Source organism: Adiantum capillus-veneris, chromosome 6 (assembly GCF_014529385.1).
Source record: "Adiantum capillus-veneris isolate H3 chromosome 6, ASM1452938v2, whole genome shotgun sequence".
In the NCBI taxonomy this organism is placed as follows: Eukaryota; Viridiplantae; Streptophyta; class Polypodiopsida; order Polypodiales; family Pteridaceae; genus Adiantum; species Adiantum capillus-veneris.
Genome location: NC_140936.1, coordinates 5,377,922 through 5,399,769, shown reverse-complemented (window position 1 = coordinate 5,399,769; position 21,848 = coordinate 5,377,922). Strand labels below are relative to the sequence as shown.

The following is a 21,848-nucleotide window of genomic DNA, read 5'->3' as shown; positions in this document are numbered from 1 at the left end:
AGAGTGTGTAGTGCCTCTGGGTCCTCGTGGTCATATGCCTCACACTGCTCACTGCGCGTACGAGCATTGAAGTCTCCCATAAGGAAGACTTCACCCAGTGTAGAGTACTCCATAATCTCCTCCGTGAGGCATGCGTACGGTGACTCTTGCTCAATAGGGGCGAATCTGGAGCCTGTGGGAGCAAAGTAGCAAAGGGCAATGTAGACGATCCTGTCTCGTGAGAGCTCGAGGCGAATCCACATGTATCGGGCCTGTGGGTCTCGGGAAACAATCTGTAGTCTGCTGTGAAGCCCCTGTCTAAAGAGTATGGCCACTCCTCCTGAACCGCGAGTGGTGTGCTGGCGCATACATCCCCGATGTAGAGACTCCCATTGGAATCCATGTATCCGTGGTAACCCTCTCTCTGGGCTCTCGTGTGTCTCTGTAAGTAGAATCATGTCTCGACCTCTCATCACCTCCTCAAGTCTCTCTGGGTGTGTCCATAGGTCTCCATTGCAATTCCAAACCGTGACATGAATCTCCTCGTGTGTCCCACAGGCCGTGAGTCCATATGCGATGGTCTTGCCATCAATGATAACCCTACCATCTCGATATACTGCCTTCTTCCCTTCTTTGCGGGCTTGGTGGACTCTAGGCATGCACGCGCGGCGGTGATCTTGTTGCATCTTTGTGAGGTCATCATCAAGATAAATCGAGGGTCCTTCTAGCCCTCTCAAGATGACCCTCTTTCGGAGGAAAGAAGTTCGAGACTCCTCGGAGGCGAATTGGAGGATGAGAGCTCTCTTCTTTGGATCTTTGCCGGCTCTCCAAACTTTGGAGAAAGGGATCTCTTCTTCCTTGTATCCCACTTTCTTGCATAAGGCTTTCCCATCGCTCTCGGGTGTAGACCCTTCTTCTTCTTTGATGCCGGTCACTCGCACATTGAGACGGCGAGCTTGTCGCATCTTCTCCTCTTCGATGGTTGTGTGTACGATGAGTACCTCATCTTTTTGGGCTTCCTCTCTTGCTACCTTCTTGATGTTCTTTTTGACCACTTCGACCCATCCTTCTTTGGTGGCCTCTAATTTGTCCTCAATGCTTGCGGTGAGGGCTTTGGTGATCTCCTCCTTGAGGGCTTCCTTAGCCTCCCCTTTAATCTCTCCTTCCTCGGGGGTGAGGGATGTGAGGGAAGCATGAAGGAGATCGATTTGTGCCTTCATCTCTACTTGCTCTTTCCTCCATCTCTCCCTCTCCTTCTCGTTCTCCCGTTCCCTTCTCTCCTTCTCCTCTTTGAGATTTTGGATTTCCGCTCTCATGTCCTCCTTCTCTTTGTTCCATAGCTTGATGAAGTTGGCTTTCTCCTCCTTCCATATTTCTCTCTCCATCCGCCATTCCTTCATGTCCTTCTCCAATTGTGCAAGCCTCTTATTCGTGAGCATGAAGGACGTTGTCTTCGTTGTCGGTGTCGGCGTCTTGATGATGGGGGAAGACATGGTTGTCTTCGTAGCTACCCTCTCTTCATATTGTGAAGAAGAGGGGAGAAGGGGAAGAGAGCACTCGGCTTGTGTGTATGCAGGGGGCAGCGGGCAGGGGATGGGGATGGGGTGTGTGTGTTCAGTGGATGAGCTGGTTGTCTTGACGTGCAGGGAGCAGCGCACAGGGGGGGGGGGGGGGGGGGGGAGCGCGCAGTAGGGAGCAGCACACAGGGGTGGGACAACGCGCAGGAGGGAGCCACGCGCAGGGAGCAGCGCGCAGGGGAGGCAGTGCGCAGGGAGAAAGAGGGGAGGCGAGGGCTGGCAGCGCGCAGGGGCTAGGACAGCGCGCAGGAGGGAGCCACGCGCAGGGAGCAGCGCGCAGGAGAGAGAGAGAGAGAGAGAGAGAGAGAGAGAGAGAGAGAGAGGAGAGAGAGAGAGAGAGAGAGAGAGCGAGAGAGAGAGAGAGAGAGAGAGAGAGAGAGAGAGAGAGAGAGAGAGAGAGAGAGAGAGAGAGAGAGAGAGAGAGAGAGAGAGAGAGAGAGAGAGATGAAATGATATATTAACGTCTACAAGAGGCCAAAATGACCTATGAGACCAACTGATTACAATGATGAGTCTAGTACCAAGTCTGGGTACAAACAAGAAAACTACAAACAAAGAAACGATAGGAGTGCTACCGACTCCTATGGGTGGCTGGTAGGCTGAGCAATGGTATCATGCCATAAAGGTACAAAGTGGAGATAAGTGTCACCATGATACAATATAGAGAGAGAAAATAAAATGAAATGAAATGTTATATTAACGTCTTCAAAAGGCCAAAGTGACCTATGAGACCAGAAAGTTACAATGTGGTGGATCTGATACAAAGTCAGGGTAATAAAAAATGACAAAGTAAAATACTATGGAATCCTAAACCGCTAGGTGTGAGCTAAGCATCTATGTGGGATGGCTAAATCACAAAAGATTCAACATCGATCGTTGGCGGATCTCATCAATCTCCTCCATGGTCAATAGCCTGATCGGACGTCGTGCATGTCGGGCCAAAGTGATCCTAATCCTCTAATGCAGCCTTCGTCGATGCTGTGTAGTCCTCCGCAGTCGTGGGCGTCTGGATCTCCCTAGCTCGATCGCTCGGTCGATCAGTGTGCCTCTGGTGTGAGGCGACGAGCTCTCCTATGGTGGTAGCTCCTCCGGGTGCCCAATGTCTGCTCTAAAGAAGTCTGTGATCCTTCTCTGGCTAGCCTCTCTTCTCATTAAGCTCTCTCTGTGTTTGCGCAGCTCGAGCGAAAACAGACCCAAGCATCTCTGATCCTCGTACCGCATGATTCTGGAGAGTGGTCCAAAACCTCTCTGAACAAGTAGCAGTGGAAGCGGCCACGTATCTCGTAGTAGACGGGGCAATGATATGTGTAATGCAACTCTGTGTCTTATCCTTGCCTTTTGGGATGACTCCTTTGAGGCATGGACGGATTCGAGCAATGTCGCGATAGATGCTGTGCTTCAGCAGTATGGTTGTCCCGTAGCTTTCGTTAGCCGGAAGCTCAATAGTGCAGAAAAGAACTATTCTGTTTATGATAAAGAACTTTTGTCTGTTATTCACTCTCTTAAGCATTGGAAGCATTTTCTGCATGATAGAGAGTTTATAGTTCGCACAAATCACCAAGCCCTTAAGTGGCTTCAGTCTATGCTTAGTGCACATTGGAGTGATTGCCAAGCACGGTGGTCACAAATTTTTGAGCAATTTGAAGGTTTGATTGAGTATGTGCCTGGAAAAGCTAACCCTGTTGCAGATGCATTAAGTCGCAAAGGACACATTTTGGCTCTTGAGTCAAGATCCACAGTCTCTATTCAGGGCGTGTCTTTCGACAGCACGAAGAACCAGTATGCGGATTCCGAGTTTGGTAAGCAGGGCTTGCAGGTTCTTGCTTCCCAAGGGCCAAGCAATTATCTCATTCGTGATGGTTTGTTGTATTTTTGTCAACGTCTATGTGTATTGCTCTCTCTCAAGCCAACCATATTGCATGATGTACATGATTCTCTCACGGGTGGGCACAAGGGAATGAACACCACTTTGGAAAAAATAAAAAGATTCTTTTATTGGCCTAAAATACGAAAGGATGTGTTTTGTTATGTCACACAATGCACTATATGTCAAAAGGTAAAAGCGCCTTGGGGTAAGTAGCAAGGCCTCTTGCCTCCGTTGCTTATTCTCGGGCCTTGCTTCGGTTGCCTATTCTCGATGGACCTTTTCAAGATATTTCCATGGATTTTGTGACTAACCTTCCATCTAGTTTGCATTAAAGGAACACTCAATGCTTGACAATTGTTGATCGTTTTAGCAAGTTTTGTATGTTGATTCCTTGTAAGGCTATAGTCACCGCACAAGATGTAGCATGGTTGTTCATTAAGCATTGGTATCCCCTCTGTGGTTTGTGAAAATCGATTGTTTCAGATAGGGATGTTAAGTTTACGTCCAATTTTTGGCACGCACTCTTTGAAAAATTTGGCACTTCTATAGTCTCAATTGAAGAGCACGACGCCCTCTACGTATTGATGTAAAGACATAAATTTTCAATATTATGGAAGGCGTTTTTATAGCAGCATTTATAAAGTGAACAGTTTCGGGGAAGTTGACTCTAATCTCTTAGTTTATATACAATGTCTTCTTGCATTCGCAAGGGTTCTACTTCTTCAACAAGGTCCACAACCATTATAGAAAATGATCTAAAATCTCTTAAGTGTGGAGATAGAAACACAATGACTCAACCAATGACATCGAAAACCATGATCATGGCATACTTGGTATCATTGCAAGAGACCGTTAACAAACAAGGTGAAAACTTACAGGCACTGCATTGAGAATGACACTCTAAGGGTTTGTGTGGTTAAGAATGAGAATCTCAAGAGGACACTTAAGTAGAGTAACAGGGAATGGGTGGAACGGGTCTCTCTCTCGGAACGCGTTCCCAGACAGGTCGGGGGGTCGGAACGGAGATAGGGGTAGAATGGTGTTCCGGGCTGAAACTGTAAACCTTGATAGAGGAACTGCTGCGAGAAGGTGAGATCTGCGAGGTTCGGGACTTGATCTGCGAGTGCTAAAGGTTGAAAACTGAAAACGTTGGTCTATGGGCTGATTCTGTTGCGAAGATCTGCAAATATGTCGAGGTGATTGGCAAATGAAAAAACGCTAGGGCTGGAAAATCTTCTAGTGTCGCCGGATGGCTATGTACCTTATCGGTGATGCCATCAATTGGTACCACGCATGACAAGAGGCATAGCTAGCCGCGCACCTAGAGGCAGCCGACGATTTCACGTCCCTCTCTTTTAGTTAGGTTGATTTCCAAGACAAGCTCAAGGTGCGGTCTATGCCACCTCAATACCTTGAACGATTGAAGGACGATTGGCATGCTCTCAAGCAAAATGGTATGCCGGTTATGTCTTTTTCTAATCGTGTTTTGCAACTAGGTACCCAACTTCGTATGTCGAAATATGAGCGCAAAGAGGCTTTTCTCTTTGGATTGGACGAGTATATCAAGTACGATGTCGAGGTATTCGATCCAATCGATCTCAACAAGGCGGTAGCGATTGCTCTCGCACAGGAGATGAAGCACAACAAGGGAAAGCATAAGGAGAACAAGACTTCCACAAGTACCTCGCAGACTTCTCAGAACCCTGAGAATGGTAAGAATGGTAAGAATGATAACTCTTCTAACCAATCTTCCAACTCTCATAAAAAAAATTCTTCCAATGAATCTAAGGGTAAGTCTAACACAACTACTAAACCTAAGCTTACTCTAGATGAAAAGGTAGCACAAGGTAATTGTAGGAGGATACATCACTTCGGAAGAACAAAGCACGTATTCTAAAGAAGGTTGTTGTTTTCATTGTCACATTAAGGGTCACATAAAACGAACATGTCCTAAGCTTGAATTGAATGAATCTAAAGAACCCACATCACCCACTACATCTGTCAATGCAATGAATGATAACACGATTGTGTCCAAAGTTTCTCAGGACCCTCCCATTGATGATTCTCTCATTAAATGTTATGGTCGTACCTCGGGGCATCGTTTTGTCATATTGTTTGACCCAAGTAGTATGCATGATGTGATCAGTTCCTCTCTTGTTGAGAGAGTCCGCCTCGAAGTTTGTCCTAGATCTTCTATCGAGGTCTCTGGCTTTCGTCTTGGTATGGATGCTCTCATCACAGAGGAGTGTCTTGATGTGTTGTTTGCAATTCAACAGACTGTCTTCACTAGAAGATTTGTTGTTTCTCCTCTCTCAGGGGGTGATATGATTTTAGGAATTAAGTGGTTTCGTGAAACTGATGCTTTCATAATTTTTTCGGCTAACACTATAACTCTCAATGCCGACAGTGATTCTCTTACTGTCTTTCATGGAGTGGATACTTCTCCTTCTCCATCTCTCATTGCTAATATGCAGGACAAGGTTGAAAGAGTTCGAGATATGGAGACTCTCTCAGTCTCTTTTTCTCCACAGCATGACACACATAACTTGCATGATTATGAGAAGCATGATGATTCGAAGGATAATGATTTGTATGATGATTTGGATGAAAAAGACAAGCATGATGAATTGCATGAAGATGAAGCGATTGTTCACAAGGATGATGTGTTAGTTGATGCTTTTCCTAGCGAAGCTAACCTCGTTGTAGATTCGATCAATCACGATGATCCGATCTTGGCTTTCGAGTCGAGGTCCAAAGAATCCCCACAAGACGATTCGGTCATTTAGGACGAACCGATCTTGGCTCTCGAGCCTTGGTCCAAGGAACCCTCACAGGAAGTATTATGTGTTCGCATGATTGATACGCACGCATTGTTCGAGTGTTTCATTCGTGAAGGTTTCCTTTATTTTAGTCAACATCGTTATGTGATCCCTTTTCCTAGGTCTGACATATTGCATGTTGAGCACGTTTCTCTCATGGATGAGCACGAATGTATGCGGATTGTTAATGAAAAGCTGAAAAGTTTGTATGTAAGGAAGTCTCATTCCATGTCTCTTCCTTGGCATGACACAATTTCTGAAAGAGCACATGATTGTATGAGCACCAAGCATGGGCATTTCCATTGTGATTTGCCATAGTTGATTGATTTCGATCAAACCAAAAAGATTCGATCTCATTGTTTGCATGTGTTTGATGAACAGGTTGTCACTCCGTCTCTATGTTCATCTACATTGCATACACAGTCTTTAGAGAAGACAAGATTTTTTTCCTTCACTTTCCATGGAATAGGTATGTTCATGATTTTGTGTTGGAGATGGTTTCAGGAATTTTTAGCCATGGAGATTCTTGAAGACGAAAGAAGCAGGATACTCGACGAAGTTGAAGCATCAAAGGAGCCACAAAAGACTTTGAGTCGCTTTCGGCGTGGCCCAAAGAAGCAAGCGTTGCAAACCTTTATGAAGTTCGAGTACCGTGCGACCCACACATCAAAGTGGGCCGACGAAGAGTCCCTTCCAGGATTCCGGATGCTGTTGGCGATCTCCCTCGACGCCATACAGTTCGGTACCGATACCTCACTTTGAAAAGGAGGGGATGTCACGTGACACATCCCAACCCTATGTGTTCGTGGACAAGCTACACCACAGCAGGGTTCAGTCAAGTCTAGATTAGCAGTGATCTGGCACTTTTGTGAGTCTATTCGTAGACCGTGCATGCCCAGTCACTTAGCATAGATGCATATCCTCCGGTTGCACACAACATGATCATCGGAATTCCCATCAGAATCCATTAGCATCAGTCAAGGGAATTTTCCAGTGAATTTAGCTTATTTTCCTATTTATTGGTATTTTCACTTATTATTTTTAAGTGACTTTCCAACAAAAGTAGGTAGGGCAATTTTGCTAAGTTAATATATAAGCAAACACAAGTTAGCACTTTCTGGCAGAAGAGGCAGCAGGAGCTTCCCGCTCAACAGGCAACTTCTCAGTAGTATCCCCCAGCACCCCTAGCGTTTGGATCCCCATCCTCGCCGGGCAAGTCTCCATCTCTGGCATTTTCCCTCTTGGCAGTCATCGCACACAACCTCCACTTCCTGGCGTTTGTGTCCCTTATAGATGAGTCCCATCCTTGGTGTTTTTCCCGCGACCCACAGGCCTCAGCCCTTAGCGTTTTTAACCTTCAGCAGCAGCCTCCAAAGCTAGCGTTTTTGGAATTGCAAAGCATCAGCAGATCAACACTTGACATCAGATTTGCGAGGTTTGGGACTTGATCTGCGAGTGCTAAAGGTTGAAAACTGAAAACGTTGGTCTATGGGTTGATTCTGTTGCGAAGATCTGCAAATACGCCGAGGTGACTGGCAGATGCAAAAACGCTAGGGCTGAAAAATCTTCTGTTGTCGCGGATGGCCTGCAATTGCAAAAATGCTAGACTGATTTGTTGTCTGCAAAAACGCCAGGCTGATTTGGGAATTCTGCAAACGCTAGACGATCTGTTGAAAAAACGCCAAGGCCTGTCTGTTGCAGAAAACGCTAGCTTGGTCTTGATGGCTGGAAACGCTGTGGGATCCTGCCGGTTTTGCTGAGAAGGTGCCCGTTGAGCCAAGCTCCTGTTGCCTCTTTTGCCAATTAGTGCTAGTCTAGGTTTGCTTATATACAAACTTACTCAATTTGCCCTACCTACTTTCCAACAAAAGTCACTTAAAAATAATAAGTGAAAAATGTCAAAAAATAGGTAAAATAGGCTAAATGCATTGGAAAATTCTCCTAAAGGATTTTGATGGAATGCTTATGATCATGCTGTGTGCAACTAGAGGATATGCATCTACCCTAAGTGACTGGGCATGCACGGTCTATGAATAGACTCACAAAAGTGCCAGATCACTTCTAATCTAGACTGATTGAACCTTGATTATTTTGTAGCTTGTCCACGGACACATAGGGTTGGATGTGTCACGTGACACCACCTCTTCATCAAGCCAAGGCTCTAGCCTCTCTCTCCCTCCCTTGGGCCTCAAGGCTTTAAGCCTCAAGGCTCAAGCTTGAGGCTCCACTTCTGCCTCAAGGCTCACTCTCCATCTCTCCATCTCTCTCGAGTCATGATTCATCACCTCTCTCTCTCCCTCCCTTGGGTCTCCAGGCTTTAAGCATCAAGGCTCAAGCTTGAGAGTCAAGACTCCACCTCTCCCTCACTCTCCACCGCTCCATCTCTCCCTTTCCCTCAACTTTCAAGTTTGAAGGCGAGCGCTCTCTCCATCTTCCTCACCCTCGGGCCTCAAGTCTCAAGGCTCACGCTTGGAGCTCCATCATCCCCCCCTCCCCCCCCCCCCTCTCTCTCTCTCTCTCTCTCTCTCTCTTCAGTACTCTCTTCAGGCACCCTCGATGTCTCTTACACGGGTGGAGATTACTAGACTGATTCGTCAAGACCTGATCCAGCTAGATACCAGGAGGACATGGATAGAGCTGCCACAGGAGTTGGGCACGAAGATGGCTTTCTATAGAGAGCATCTTCTCCACCTCACAGGAGATGGGTTTGTGATTCGACCCAGCTACATGGACACACATATGTCTCATGGTTTGCGGTGTGCCATTGGTTAGATACGCACATCCTCACACTAGCTGGAGATTGAGACTGGTAGATTTAGAGGGATATAGCAAACAACAAGATATGTCGCTTATGCCAGTTAGAGCCAGAGACAGAGCTACATTACATATGTCATTGCACAGTGTACTATGAGATATGGGGTTGTTTCCATTGCTTATTCAGAGAGGGTTTCAGTCCTTTCTCTAGGGTCATGAGTTCTGAGGATCATAGATGTCTTGGGCTATATCTACTTGAGTTACACAGATAGAGACACTTTATTGGGGAGAGATAGAGAGAGAGTCCCAGAGACAGATTACAGATTTCTTTTCACTAGATATGGGACAGCCAGAGGAGTAGTCATCATTGCAGAGCTCGGCCCACACTCATTCGGCCACTACCGGTACTCTCATCGGTCGAGCATTGGAGCTATGGAGATCTAGACAGCCACGATTGAGGAGAGGGGCTGTACAACATCGATGGAGACTACATCAGAGGATTCGAGCTATACTCTCTCGATATTCAGAGTGCAGATGAGGATGGATTCTAGTAGTAGTATCTAGTTCTTTTGTACCCAGACACGGTATTAGATTCACCATTTTGTAACAGATTGGTCTCATAGGTCATTTTGGCCTTTTGAAGACGTTAATATAATATATCATTTCATTTCATTTCTCTCTCTTTCTCTCAAGCTTCCTTCCTGTCTCAAGTCTCATCACTTATGGCGCAAGCTTCCGCGTCAAGTGAACGTGACCCCTTGGGTGCCAAGAAGAAGGACGAAGCATCATGGTGGGATGAAGTGCATTCTCGAGTGTTGGGAAAGTCCGGTGGTGCACGCGCATGGAAGTGCAAACTATGCGGCTTCGAGCGACAATCCGGTACAACCAAAGTCTGTGCTTACCTCCTTAAGCTAGAGAGACAACAAGTAGCAGCAATATGCAAGGCTGTCAACGAGCAATTGTTGAAGAGAAACAAGCGGCAAGGCCTAGCGTTCCATAATCGACTCCAACAACTTGGTTTTTCCCTCTTCTACACCTTCATCGGTTGGTGGTGATAGTAATGCGGCAACGACGGAGATGGCGGCGATATCATTTCGATCAGCATTTTCAATGCCTAATACAGTATACTACGGTCTCCACTCCCAAATCTCACCAACGCACCCTACATACCACTTGGGATCCAAAAAGGAAGGAGGATGTGGATGCAAGTGTTGTTCGCTTTTTCTATCATGATCACATCTCCTTCATAGAGGCTCGGTAAGACTTACTATCATTTTCATACAATCAATCATCTCGATTTCATTCTCATTTAAATAGTAAATCCTAATACCTCTTGTGTGCAATGTCTAGGTTGGAGTACTTCAAGACCATGTGCACGAGGATTGGAGAGTATGGGGCACGTTACGTGCCACCCTCTTCCAAGGCCCTCCGCACTACTCTACTCGACAGAGAGAAGACCATTGTGGAGATGGCAACCCCCAACATTGGGTCGGACCTTGTGATAGGTCTAGTCACCGATGGGGAGGCATCAAACAATGCAGCTGGAGCTATTTTGGAAGGCGCTTATTCTCACATCACGGTGTCCTTTTGCATGGTACATTGCCTTAACAACCTCTTGAAAGATTTTGGCAAACTACCTTGGATAGAATCTCTCATTGCATCCATGTCCAAGGTGGTTGCTTTCATCAACAACCACACATACTTTGAGCCGAGTTCTTGAAGCGGTCGGGGGGGGGGGGGAGGGGGGTGGGGGGGACGCAAAGTGCTTCTAAAGTATTGTGAGACCCGCTTCGCCTACAACTATCTAATGATAAGCCGCTTTGTAGAGTGTCAAAGTACAGTGCGACAACTCTTCATCAGTACAGAGTTTGCTGAGACTTCCCATGCAAGTACAATTGCAGGGATCAGTTATACAAGGAAGGTAGAGGATCGTGAGTTCTGGGAGTCTCTAAAGACTATTGACAAAATGGTGAAACCAGTGATCAACTTGCTTGAAGTGATGGATGGTATGCAACCTTGCATTGGCAAGGTCTATGAAGCAATGGATCGCATGGTTGAGGCGCTTGAAGATCATGAGAAGGACCCAGATAGGCTCGAAGAAATCAAAGAGCTTTGCAATAGCTGGTGGAATGCTTATAATTCACCTCTTCATGGTGTAGCTTTTGTGTTGGACCTAGACTTCTAGGGTGCAGGGTAGGAGCATGATTTGGAGGCAAACACACATTGGAAATCATCTTGAAGAAGCTTCACCCTGATCGTGACATGCAATGCAAAATCGAGGATCAACTTGCATTTTACAGGGATATGCGAGGATCATTTGGGACAGCCGATGCCCAAATTGATCGCACTAAGATTTCCTCCGTCTTGTGGTGGTAAGAAAATGGTTCAGATGGTCCCGATCTTCAACGACGTGCCGTCCGCATTCTCAGCCAAGCGGTTAGCTCATCTTTCTTGGAGCAATTGTGGAGTGTATATAGCCACATTGCATCTAGAAAGAGAAACCGACTTGGAGTGGAGAAAGCAAATGACCTTGTTTTTGTCAGTGCAAACTTAAGAAATGCTTTGCAAGTCAACATCCAAAGTGACAGATCCTTTTCTACGGTGGAAGATGGAGGCAGAGGCAGAGGTGCTTGGAGAGGCAAGAGGATCTATGCAGGAGGATGGGCCTCTGTAGGAGGATTGGGATGATATTCACGACGTCTAGGACTCCACTATAGATTGGGAGGTGGGATGCTCTTCTGTCCCTACCCAGAGGTGAACATTAGGCATGACTCGTTGCTCATTGGTTTTTGATATTTGTTTCCTTTGTTGCCGCCGGCTATGCCCTCTTTTTGTATTGCACTACCACATGAGTGATTGAGTCTTGACATGTCACATAGTGACTCTTACAGTTGTTATTTAGCACTCTAGCCTCTACATGCCTTTTTGTAGAGCCATCTTTATAATCTATGATCTATCATCTTTTTGCTTCAAGCTTTTGTGTGGATTTTGGACTCTATTCAATTTTGAGTTAATGTTCTTTCTATGAAGAATCAAGGTGCTTTTGTAAAGGATGATCCCAATTCATATATTGTGTGTAGTGCGCAATCGTGTGTAAGCCTTAAGACTAAAGAATCATTGCAAAGCATGCCTAAATAGAATTCTACTTGGACTAATGGGTGTGTATGGTTCTCTACTAACATATAGGTTAAATCCAACTTAATTTAAGCATATTTTAAGCTTATCGTTCCGGCCCCCGTTTTCGTTCCGCTTTTTTTTTGGGGGGGGGGCGTTCCTTGGGCCCTGTTCCCATTCTCGTTTCGAGTAACTTTGCACTTAAGATGCAAACAACACGTTTGATGCAACTTGAAGAAGAAGTCAAGGAATGTAAACGCTCTCTTGTCAACTTGAATGTTTTGAAGGAGCGCATGAAGCATGACCATGTATTGAAAGAGGATAAATTTGACACCATGAGCCGGGATGTATGCGACATAAAAATGTATGCACAAACAAGTCTTAGGCAGATGTATGTGGTAGCAATGTGGTTCCTAATTCCTCTCTCATGCAAGCTATGGCTCAAACTGTCACAAGGCGTGCACCACGTGCCAATAGAAAAGAACAGACTGAACAAACTTTTAGCACTTCAATAACAACTGAATTGAAAGAGAGAGACGACACGCGACACAGAGTGGCGGAATTCCACCCCAGAGAGTATTGGCCCCAAACCTTGGCGCCCCTTTCGGTATTTCTTTATTTTGCATCATCAAAGTACAAGCCGGTACTCCAGACTCTGCACCTTCTCCAGGAAGCATGCCAGAGAATGAGCCCTAGCCTCATATTTAAAGGCCCTTGGCCTAAAAAGCAGTTTACATGAAAAGCTTTCAAAATCAAAAGCTTCTGGTCCAAAAAGCAGTTTACATGAAAAGTTTTCAAACTCAAAAGTTTCTGGCCAAAAAGCAATGCCAAAAGCTACCAGCGCAATTTACGAAAATCCGTACAGCCTGCCATGTCATCATGTCAGTGTAATTTTCAGAATTTGTTTGTTGCCTTAGGGTTAGGGTTAGGGTTTCCGGCAGAAATTAGGGTTTGCAGGTTTTTAGGGTTAGGGTTTTCAGAATTAGGGTTTGCAGGTTTTAGGGTTAGGGTTTCAGCAATTAGGGTTTCTGGCAGAAATTAGGGTTAGGGTTTTCTGCACTCGGCCAACCACGTCATCACTTTGTGACACTTCTTCTGTTGCTTGTTCTTCTTAGGGTTTAGGCCCCTCGTTCGGCATCTGTAAGTTGGCTCCATTCTTTAGGCTTTGACACATCAGCAGTTTGTTACACAAACAAAGAACGTTGAGAATGTGGATGTAGAGGAGTTGAAGGAATGGGAGCGACGCTCCAAGAACATTGTTATTTGCGGAATTCCCGAAGAGAAGTTAGAGACACCTGCTTCTCTTGCCATTGTTATCGAAGATTTCTTCAAAACTTACTTCTGGGAACTATATAAGCGGGGCCTACAAACCAGTTGTAACCAAGCATTTAGTGCCGTTGAATCTTTACATAAAGAAATACCGTGAGGGGAGCCTACCTTAGGGGTCAATACATAGCTTCCCCTCTCTGTGAAGATGATTGTGCCTTTCACTGAAGTGATTTCACGTTCTGTAATTTTGTAGTTTTGTGATTTTAAGTCTGATCCGTACTTTACTGCCTTTCAAAAGTTGCCAGCCACTTTCATTTGCCCCCTTTCTGTAATTTCGTTGTTTTGTGATTTTATGTCTGAGCTGTACTTTACTGCCTTTCAAAAGTTGCCAGCAACTTTCATTTGTCCCCTTTCTTTGCCTTGAGAATGTGTGGCATATGCTCCATTTTATGCACCCCTTTTGCGGGATTTTAATCCTCATCCAAATATGTTTTTTCCCTTGAGCATCCTCGTGTGTGTCAAAAAGGCCTTTTTGCTTATCCATGTTTACATACTTTAGAATCAGTATGCGATGATTAATAGAAAGGGAGAGGAATGTCAGTGTTAGCTATGGATGCTTAAGGAGGGTTCAAAATTATGGAATCTCTGAATGGAAGGACAAATAACTGGATTGACTGTCAAGAACAGCTTATCATAGTTGATCCTAGAATCAGGCCAACTATTCAGGAAAGGTTCCTTAAAACTTTCGGAGATATTCTGATTTATTGCCAGCCATGTTGGGGGGTTTGTAGCATTGTAAACAGTCTACTTTATTGTGTTTTTAAAAAATTTGCTGGACATTACAAGATATTTTATTTATGTTTTCCTGCAGTGTAACTTTGGCCTTGAGATCGCTTGCATATTTTCTGCACAATGAGAAATTCATCGCGGAAATTTCTGGTGAGGAATGTGCTGCATTTGCAAAGTACTTCATTAAAGTCCGGGCATTACCTACATCTGGCATCTTTGTTATATTCTCGCAGACGAAAAGGCATGTGCTGTTTTGAGCTCTATCTGCCAGCTTATCAAATCGACAGACAAGACAGTATGACTCCGTGTTCTTTCTTAACTCCATTTTTGTTTCAGGCCATTGTGTTTGTACTAACAAGTCACTGTGGCATTTAAGGTTCTTTGCAGCTTGGCTCTTTGGTGTTTAGGTATTCAGGAACTTAAACCAAAGGTAGTTGAGGCAAGCTTGGATCTCATACTGCAATCGCTATTGTATCTTACTGACAGTGGCACTTCGGTTAGCTCAAAGGCTTTAATTCATCAAGCATTACAAGTAATGATTTTTTCTGAATCTATGTCATCTACATCACACTTCCTGAAAGCGAGCAGTGGGTAAAATTTTCTATGTACAGGGTTTTGTTAAATTAGCACAAAAATACTCATGTGCGAGGATCAAGTCTTCACTATGGGCACCTGCAATATACAGGCGTTTGCTTTCTTCCGACAAGAAAGAGCGAGAGGGAGCGGAACAATGTATGAAAGATCTTGAGTTCATGTTGCTGTGTCGATTAAAGGGGGATCTTTCAGAGGTATTTGAAGTGAATTTTAAGACTCCTTCAGTCATGTGTTCAATGGTTGTTAAAACTACAATGGCACACAGATCTAAGTAGGTACCTTGTAGCACTTCATGATTCAGAAGCTCTACTAGGACTGAACAGCCAGATGTCAGTACTACACTTCAGAACAGCTGTTGCTAATACCATGTATTTTCTGCTACATTAGATTCACGATTAGCTTAAGTCATTTCCTTGTCAGTCACAGATGGGAAAAATTATTAGTATTATTATACCCTAAAAAATATGAAGGTCAGATCCATATCAATGAACAACAGCAGTTTTCAATCGGCAGGTTGCAGCTGTGGACATAAATGAGACATTGTTGCCAAAACTGGAAAAGATGATAAAGTCTAAAACTTCAGTATTGCCAGCTGTTCGTGCTTGGGGCTGGTACATAAGGCTTCTTGGTAGTTTGGCGGGCGAGAGGAGGAATCTTGTCAACCAAATGCTAAAAATAGTGGAGGTTACATTTACAAGTCAAGATGCCTTGGTCCGAAATGCTTCTCTGGTCTGTACTACCGATTTTCATTTGCTGTACCTCTTGAATGCCTTTGCAGCTTTCTTTAGCTCATAAATTTTAGTGGATATTACAGGTAGCGTGGGAAGCTATAGTTGATGCCTTACTGCAGTTGCCAAATGCATCAGGGCAGCAGAACACTAACATCAATGCAGGGGTCTCTCTGTCAGCAGGTGAACTTGAGAAGCCACTGTTGGTATTGGTTCCTCCCCTGAAGCGTTTGAAGCTTCTCATGGTGCCATTTATATCCATTATGAGTGCTGACAAAGATCAAGCTGTGCGTCTTGCTTGTTGGCACACATGGCATTACCTTGCACACAAGCTTGGGACTGCAATAAATCTGCCTTCTGTCGCTGACATAGTGGTTATTCCAATCTTTGAGGCTATGTTCAGGTTTGGTCCCGATAAAAATCATTCATCTGCGTGGGATCTTTGCATTAAAGCACTGGAAGATTGGATTTGTTGTAAATTCAAGCATAAGGTCGATTCTGGTCTTTCTCCTGCTCTTTCTATTAACTTGCCTGGGAAGGCTCCATCCCCCCAAACACCCACATTTGGTGGTGCTGAAAATGTGGCTGAGAGTAGTTGCAATATTCTGTGGACGGTGTGGTCTCTTGAGACACTTCATGTCTTTTTAAGATTGGTGAAGACGCTATGGAGTTTTAGTATGGAGCCTTCAAAAAATTCTTGCACCAGAAACCTCAGCTTGAGTGGAGCATTAAGGATTTTTCTTCTGCTGGTGAAAGGGGTAGAGAGTGATGGAAAGTGTGCTGTTAAACCTGTGAAACAGCACATTGATTCTGTACATTCACTGCTGATGTTTTTGGATGGTGTATCCTGTCAACATGTTGAAACAGCAAGTATGGGAGAAGTATTGTCGGCAATGGATTCACTGATAGAATCTCTTCTACATCTCCAGCCTCTCGTGTTGTCATCATCTTTTTATAGAATCTCTTTAGCACCTATGAACTTTCAAAAAAAGTTTGGAGAGCCCTTCCTGAAACCTGATATTGGTGTAGGGCAAGAAGAACTTACAGAGGTCAGGACAGGTGATTTGGTCACACCTATTGTCTACCTACTGCACTCATGGGTTACAACTGCTTCTATGAAAGAACTTTCAAGGGAAGAAAGGGAAACCTTTAAGAAGAGATTAGAGAGTCTTGTCGTATTGGCTATCAGGGGCTTTAATGTAATGGGTAATTTGTCTGGGCTTGCAAGCGTTTTGGAATTTTGCCTCTCCGAATCTGGCAGGAAAAGAAAGGCTGATGAAGCCAATGGAACATCGGTGTCAAATGACACTAAAGCAACATTAGGAATTTTCTGTATTGCTCCCCACAGTTGTGTGCAACTACTCTTATCTTGGAAGACTATTGCAGAACACACAGCAAAGTATCTAGAAGGTTCAAGCGACATGTTTGCTGTTGAAGGTGTGGCTAGTGATTCTGGGAATCAAGTGATATTCAGGATCTTACTGTTCCCTCTTCAAGTTTACCTGCAACTGAGCTCTGTGACTTCAGCTGATATTAACAAAGCAAGCCTTGAGGTGAATCTGAGTGGTTTTGCAAAGGCTTTAAGCGATGTTGATCTACAAGTTGTCCTTATTGCATGGCTAAAGCTCTTTGACTGTGCCTTGTCTGCTTCTTCTCGAATGCCGATGCAAGCTAATTTCTTTGCAAGTGGGCTATCACAACAAAGCTTAAAGCTTCTTGAGAAAGAGTCGCAGCAGCAGGGTAACAAAGGGGCTTGTGATGGAAGCAATTCATTTGCTGAGATGGTTGCATTCATTGCCATAAACGTTCTCAAGAGAACAGAGATATCAAACTTGGCATTGCTGGCCATAAACCGAAAGAGGAGATATGGAAGTTTCATTAGTACGTCAGGTACATCAAATGGTGTGTGTGGAAGTGAAACGGAGACTACAAGCAATGTGCGAAATATCCTTGTTCTTGCTTCCAGGTTTTTTTCTCAAATCTTATAACTTGTGCAAAATTCAAATTTGGGAGTATTAACATGCATGATGCTCATGTATGTAGCTCCTTCCATTGAAAGGAAATGTCTCATTTTGTTTTGTACTTAAGCATGGATCGCCATCTACTGGATGAGATGTTTAATTATACCTTCATTTTCAGGGTTTTGGATTTGTCTCATGACAAGTATATAGCTGGACAAGCATACTGGCTGGATTCCACAGCTAGGTAGATCTGTCTCTTTTCCCGGCTGTTTTATTTTGAAGTATGTGCTTGACGTGGTGGGCTGAGGCCTGATAGTGTACCAAGGCTGTGTAGGTCTGGCATACTTCACTTCTATCATGTTAGGGACTTTGATAGCAAAAGGTATCAGAGACAAAGTGGAATTTTTTCAAACTTGAAGATCAACACATTTTGGGACATTTCTGAGCAGAATACGACCGATGTCTTATGGGAGGGTGGGTAAGAGAATGACCTGATAGGGGGTTATTCAAAAGAACGGGCTTGACAGAAACAGCAGAGCTATTTTCAAAGCTAGAGCATCCCACCCAAGGCAAAACGACAGGAAGAGACGTTGTGGGGTGTTCTAGAAAAAGAACAGTACTGTTGGATGAGTAGTTACGAGGCCCACCTTGACTCTTGTGTTGATTCTGCTGCGTGAAAACCCTACTTATATAGATTGGTGTCGGCTCAGCAACCAGCAGACTGTTTAGGGTGAACATCATTTTGAGCACTTTGTTATAGTCGAACACCTCCCTGAATTTGTCACTTCAGCCTTCGGGGTAGCCCAAAAGAAGAAACTTCTGCAATGCTTGGGCCTTGATTGATTGCTTTGAAAGTTTTATTTCTTTGTAGCTTATAATTTATGTTTGCAGCTTCATACCACCGATGACAAGAGAACAGTTGGTGTGATAGCAATCAATCTGCACCCTCAAGGGTTGTAGTATTTGACTTAATCCTCTCTTGGCATTACTGACAGGGTGCTGGAAGAACTAGCAACTTTTGCTGCACGACTCAACTCACAGCAAGATATGCTATTATTTGTGCAGGTGATTGAGCAGTCCTCTAGTATCTTGTCTGCTTTTCCTTCATCTTTTGCAAGTAGCGATTGTGTGATGACAAGATCTATTGTTTCCTTTCAGGAATTTTCAAAGCCGTTTGCAAAGTGGCTGAAGTTTAGTGAGAGCCTTCATGCTAATCAACATAATCACTGCTCTACTACCGTAACCTATTCTCTACAGAAAGCCTGGCAGGAACTCCTTTATCGCTTGCGGAAGTGCCATCCTCCTTTATCTTTTGACTCTAATCTTCTCTCTCTTCAAGCTCTTGCCTTAGCTCCAGCGTTCCAGCACTCTGAGACATCCATATCAAGTTGTACAGTTTCTTTTTGGGAAGCAACTTACGGAAGTAAAGCAACTGCATTAAAATATCCCCCTTGCCTGGTTCCTGTCCTTGAGAAACTGAAAAGCACATCGGATGTTTCTTTGCCAGGCTGGAACAGAAATGGTGCTGATGCTTCAAGGAGAAAATCAGACGTGCCATACTACACATTAACAGGAAGGCGATGTCTTCAAGTATTTCAAGAGCTCCACATGGATGCTCAGAATGCTCCATCTGGTGTGTCTCTGCCTTTGCCTAATATGGCAAAGGGTGGTGAGGACACATCTTTCCAACTTGGGGCTTCATCTTTGCCAAGAAGCACCTGTAATTTGAATACCAAGGCCACTGGTATGGAGCAGAATGCGGTTCCAGAGAAAAGTCTGAAGGTGCCTCGGTTGTCACTGTCTGGTCATGCAAGCATGGAAGCAAGTCAAGCAGGGTCTGACTCTTTCCATCTTGCTAATTCTTCCATCTTTTCAGAGATTGGGCACTGCACAGGGGAAAAAGTGAAAACATCTGCAGCCCTCCCTATGGGTGGCAGCTTGGTTGTTCCTAAATGCTCCAAAGCTGAAGTTCCAGTAAGTTCTGCTCTATTGTCTGCAGCTGCTCCTAGAAGGAAAAATCGGAGGTTTGTAGATCTGAAAACCTATGCGTATGCTTCCAATCCTGTTTCAGAAGAGGGTTTAATCCCTTTTACCAAAGGGCAGTTAGAGCGGCACATGGTTAAAGGAGTATCTGAAGGAGATGGAAATATTATGGATACTCCAAGGATAGTAACGGTTAACAATTTACTGTCTGTAGAGGGTTTGAATTGCTCTAAGGATGTAGGGCCTTCTGATACAGAAAAACGAATTCTGAAGAGACCCAGAAAGCGTTTTGTGTGTGAATTAAAAAAATTGGGCATTCGGCGGCAGCGTTTCTTAAGAAGCTCAGGCTCCTTGCGGGGAGGCAAGTTTTGGAGGGATACATCAGGAACAGTCAGGGCCTTGCAAAAGATCAGAAAAGGTGCTGCATGGCTTGGAGCAGAGAACTCCACCACTTCCAAGGACTCCACAGATAATAAGATGGTTTCTGTTCATGAAGTTAGGCTGGTTGATGAGCCTTCTCTTGTAAAACAAAAAGAAGCTTCAGCTGGAGAGTCAAAACTTCATGTCATTGGTGTGGAGCGGTTGCCTAGAAAGAGAGGTAGACCGAGAAGGTTGGGCTTGGCCAACACTGACGCTCCTTTTCATACCATGCAGTCTTCAAACAGGTTGGCTTCTGTGCTCAATATGGAGGATGCATGTCAGCAGATGCAAACTTCCTTTGAAAAGGATGTTGATTTAGGAACAAGCAAGTTCGGTAATCTCCTACAGAAAGCCTCTCCAGAATCTCCCTTCAGAGTACAGACTCTCAATCGAGGTCTTTACAGTAATATATTCAGCAATGTAGCACGACGGTCTGATGTAGTGAACAGCTTTGCATCTAGATCTCATCATCGCAAAAGTAGCTGTCCAAGGAGAATACCGATGTCAAAGGATGAGCAAAACGAAAACAATCAAGACTTCCAGGATCCACATTCAAATCTCAAATTTAAGCTTAGGATGAGCCGGAGAAAATTAGAATGTCAATCAGGGATTGAGTTTACCACTCCTTCCAAGATACTGAGATCTGGCAAGAAGCTCAAGTCAAAGAAATGGGGAACTTTCTCAGATGCCAGTAAAGTGGAAAACAAGGGTCTCCGGAACACTCCTCAGAAAACCATCTCATCGGACTATTCAAAAAGCCTCAGAAACTGTAGAGCTACAGATTGGTATCATGCAACTGTGGGTAAGACTATGCCAGCTGAGCCAGATCTGCCCTCTCTAAAAGGCTCGAATTTTTTTCCGGAGTTCTTGCAAGTGGCAGATCAACCTGGTTCAAGAAAGTGTGAATCTAGCAAGAGTCTAGATTTGGGCGGAACTATTCTGGCCCAAAATGAAGGTCAGACTCTACCCCATGAACATGGTGTCTCTTCTGATGGTAATGAAAGTCCTTCGATATTGATTATGCTGGAAAAATATGGAGAGCTAGGGAGAAGGCACAGACTCTGCCGCCGCCTTGCTGATTTGAGCACTTCCTCAGAATGGAATACCATGAGTTTGGATGATTTGGAATGTGCACAGGAACTGCTTGGGAATCTTCAAGTTCTAGTTGGTGAGAGAAAACGGTGTCAGCTCATCGGCCAAGCTGCAAACATGCAACAATTGCTTACTTATGGCTGAGTGACAGATTCTCGTGGACGGTCCTGGACACTATGAGAGAATATACCCATGGCACTCATCCCGGCAATGGCAGGAAATGGGTGTTGCTGCATATCATGGGGACTAATATTTTTTCAGCCTAGTTAATGACACTCTTATTCTTGAATTCATGCATCATGAATAATATCAACATGCATACAAGCAAGAACTGCAGGCAAAGTACCGAGTGTTTGAGAAAACCGAAAGTTTGTATGTTGTTTGCATGTTCTTTTTTTATCAACATGCATACAAGCAAGAACTGCAGGCAAAGTACCGAGTGTTTGAGAAAATTGAAAGGTTTGTATGTTGTTTGCATGTTCTTTTTTTATCAACATGCATACAAGCAAGAATTGCAGGCAGAGTACCAAGTGTTCAAGAAAATCGAAAGGCTTGTATGTTTGCATGTTCGTTTTTCAATCCTACAGGTAAAGTGCATGTATGAGGCAAAATTTTTGATCAAAAGGAGTTGCACTGATGCTCAAATTTGGGTAATATGATTTAAATTTAAAGTCGGATTAAGCAAAGATATTCTGTAGAAAAGTTTCTTCTGGCTGTCCTTGAAGTCACTCGTCTTTTCTTCCTTGGTCGGTTACCATAAAATCAAAGGTGGTCATCCAGTAATTGTGGTAAGACTTCATTGTGTGCCACTTCTGTTGGAAAGCTATGATTTTCTCATGCATTTTTCTTCTATTTGAATGACTGATAAGTGCTTGATTATGCACAATCATTTGTAAATGCCA

The 21,848-nt window shown here is 44.3% G+C and overlaps 1 protein-coding gene across 2 annotated transcripts in view; it reads left to right on the top strand.

The window, feature by feature from the left end:
* The window catches only part of LOC147455083 (uncharacterized), a 29,538-nt gene extending 7,968 nt beyond the window's left edge, over positions 1-21,570 (top strand). Inside the window, exons 2-10 of one of the 2 annotated variants that reach the window (XM_086513927.1) lie at positions 14,251-14,318; positions 14,402-14,463; positions 14,545-14,700; positions 14,780-14,956; positions 15,276-15,491; positions 15,577-17,456; positions 17,630-17,695; positions 18,447-18,516; positions 18,610-21,570. In XM_086513927.1, coding sequence (XP_086370053.1) covers positions 14,251-14,318; positions 14,402-14,463; positions 14,545-14,700; positions 14,780-14,956; positions 15,276-15,491; positions 15,577-17,456; positions 17,630-17,695; positions 18,447-18,516; positions 18,610-21,090 — 5,176 coding nt within the window. In that variant the 3' untranslated portion in view covers positions 21,091-21,570. Of the gene's footprint in view, positions 1-14,250; positions 14,319-14,401; positions 14,464-14,544; positions 14,701-14,779; positions 14,957-15,261; positions 15,492-15,576; positions 17,457-17,629; positions 17,696-18,446; positions 18,517-18,609 lie in introns of those variants that run through there. The other variant, XM_086513928.1, reaches the window with a different exon arrangement.
* Positions 21,571-21,848: the final 278 nt, after the last annotated feature.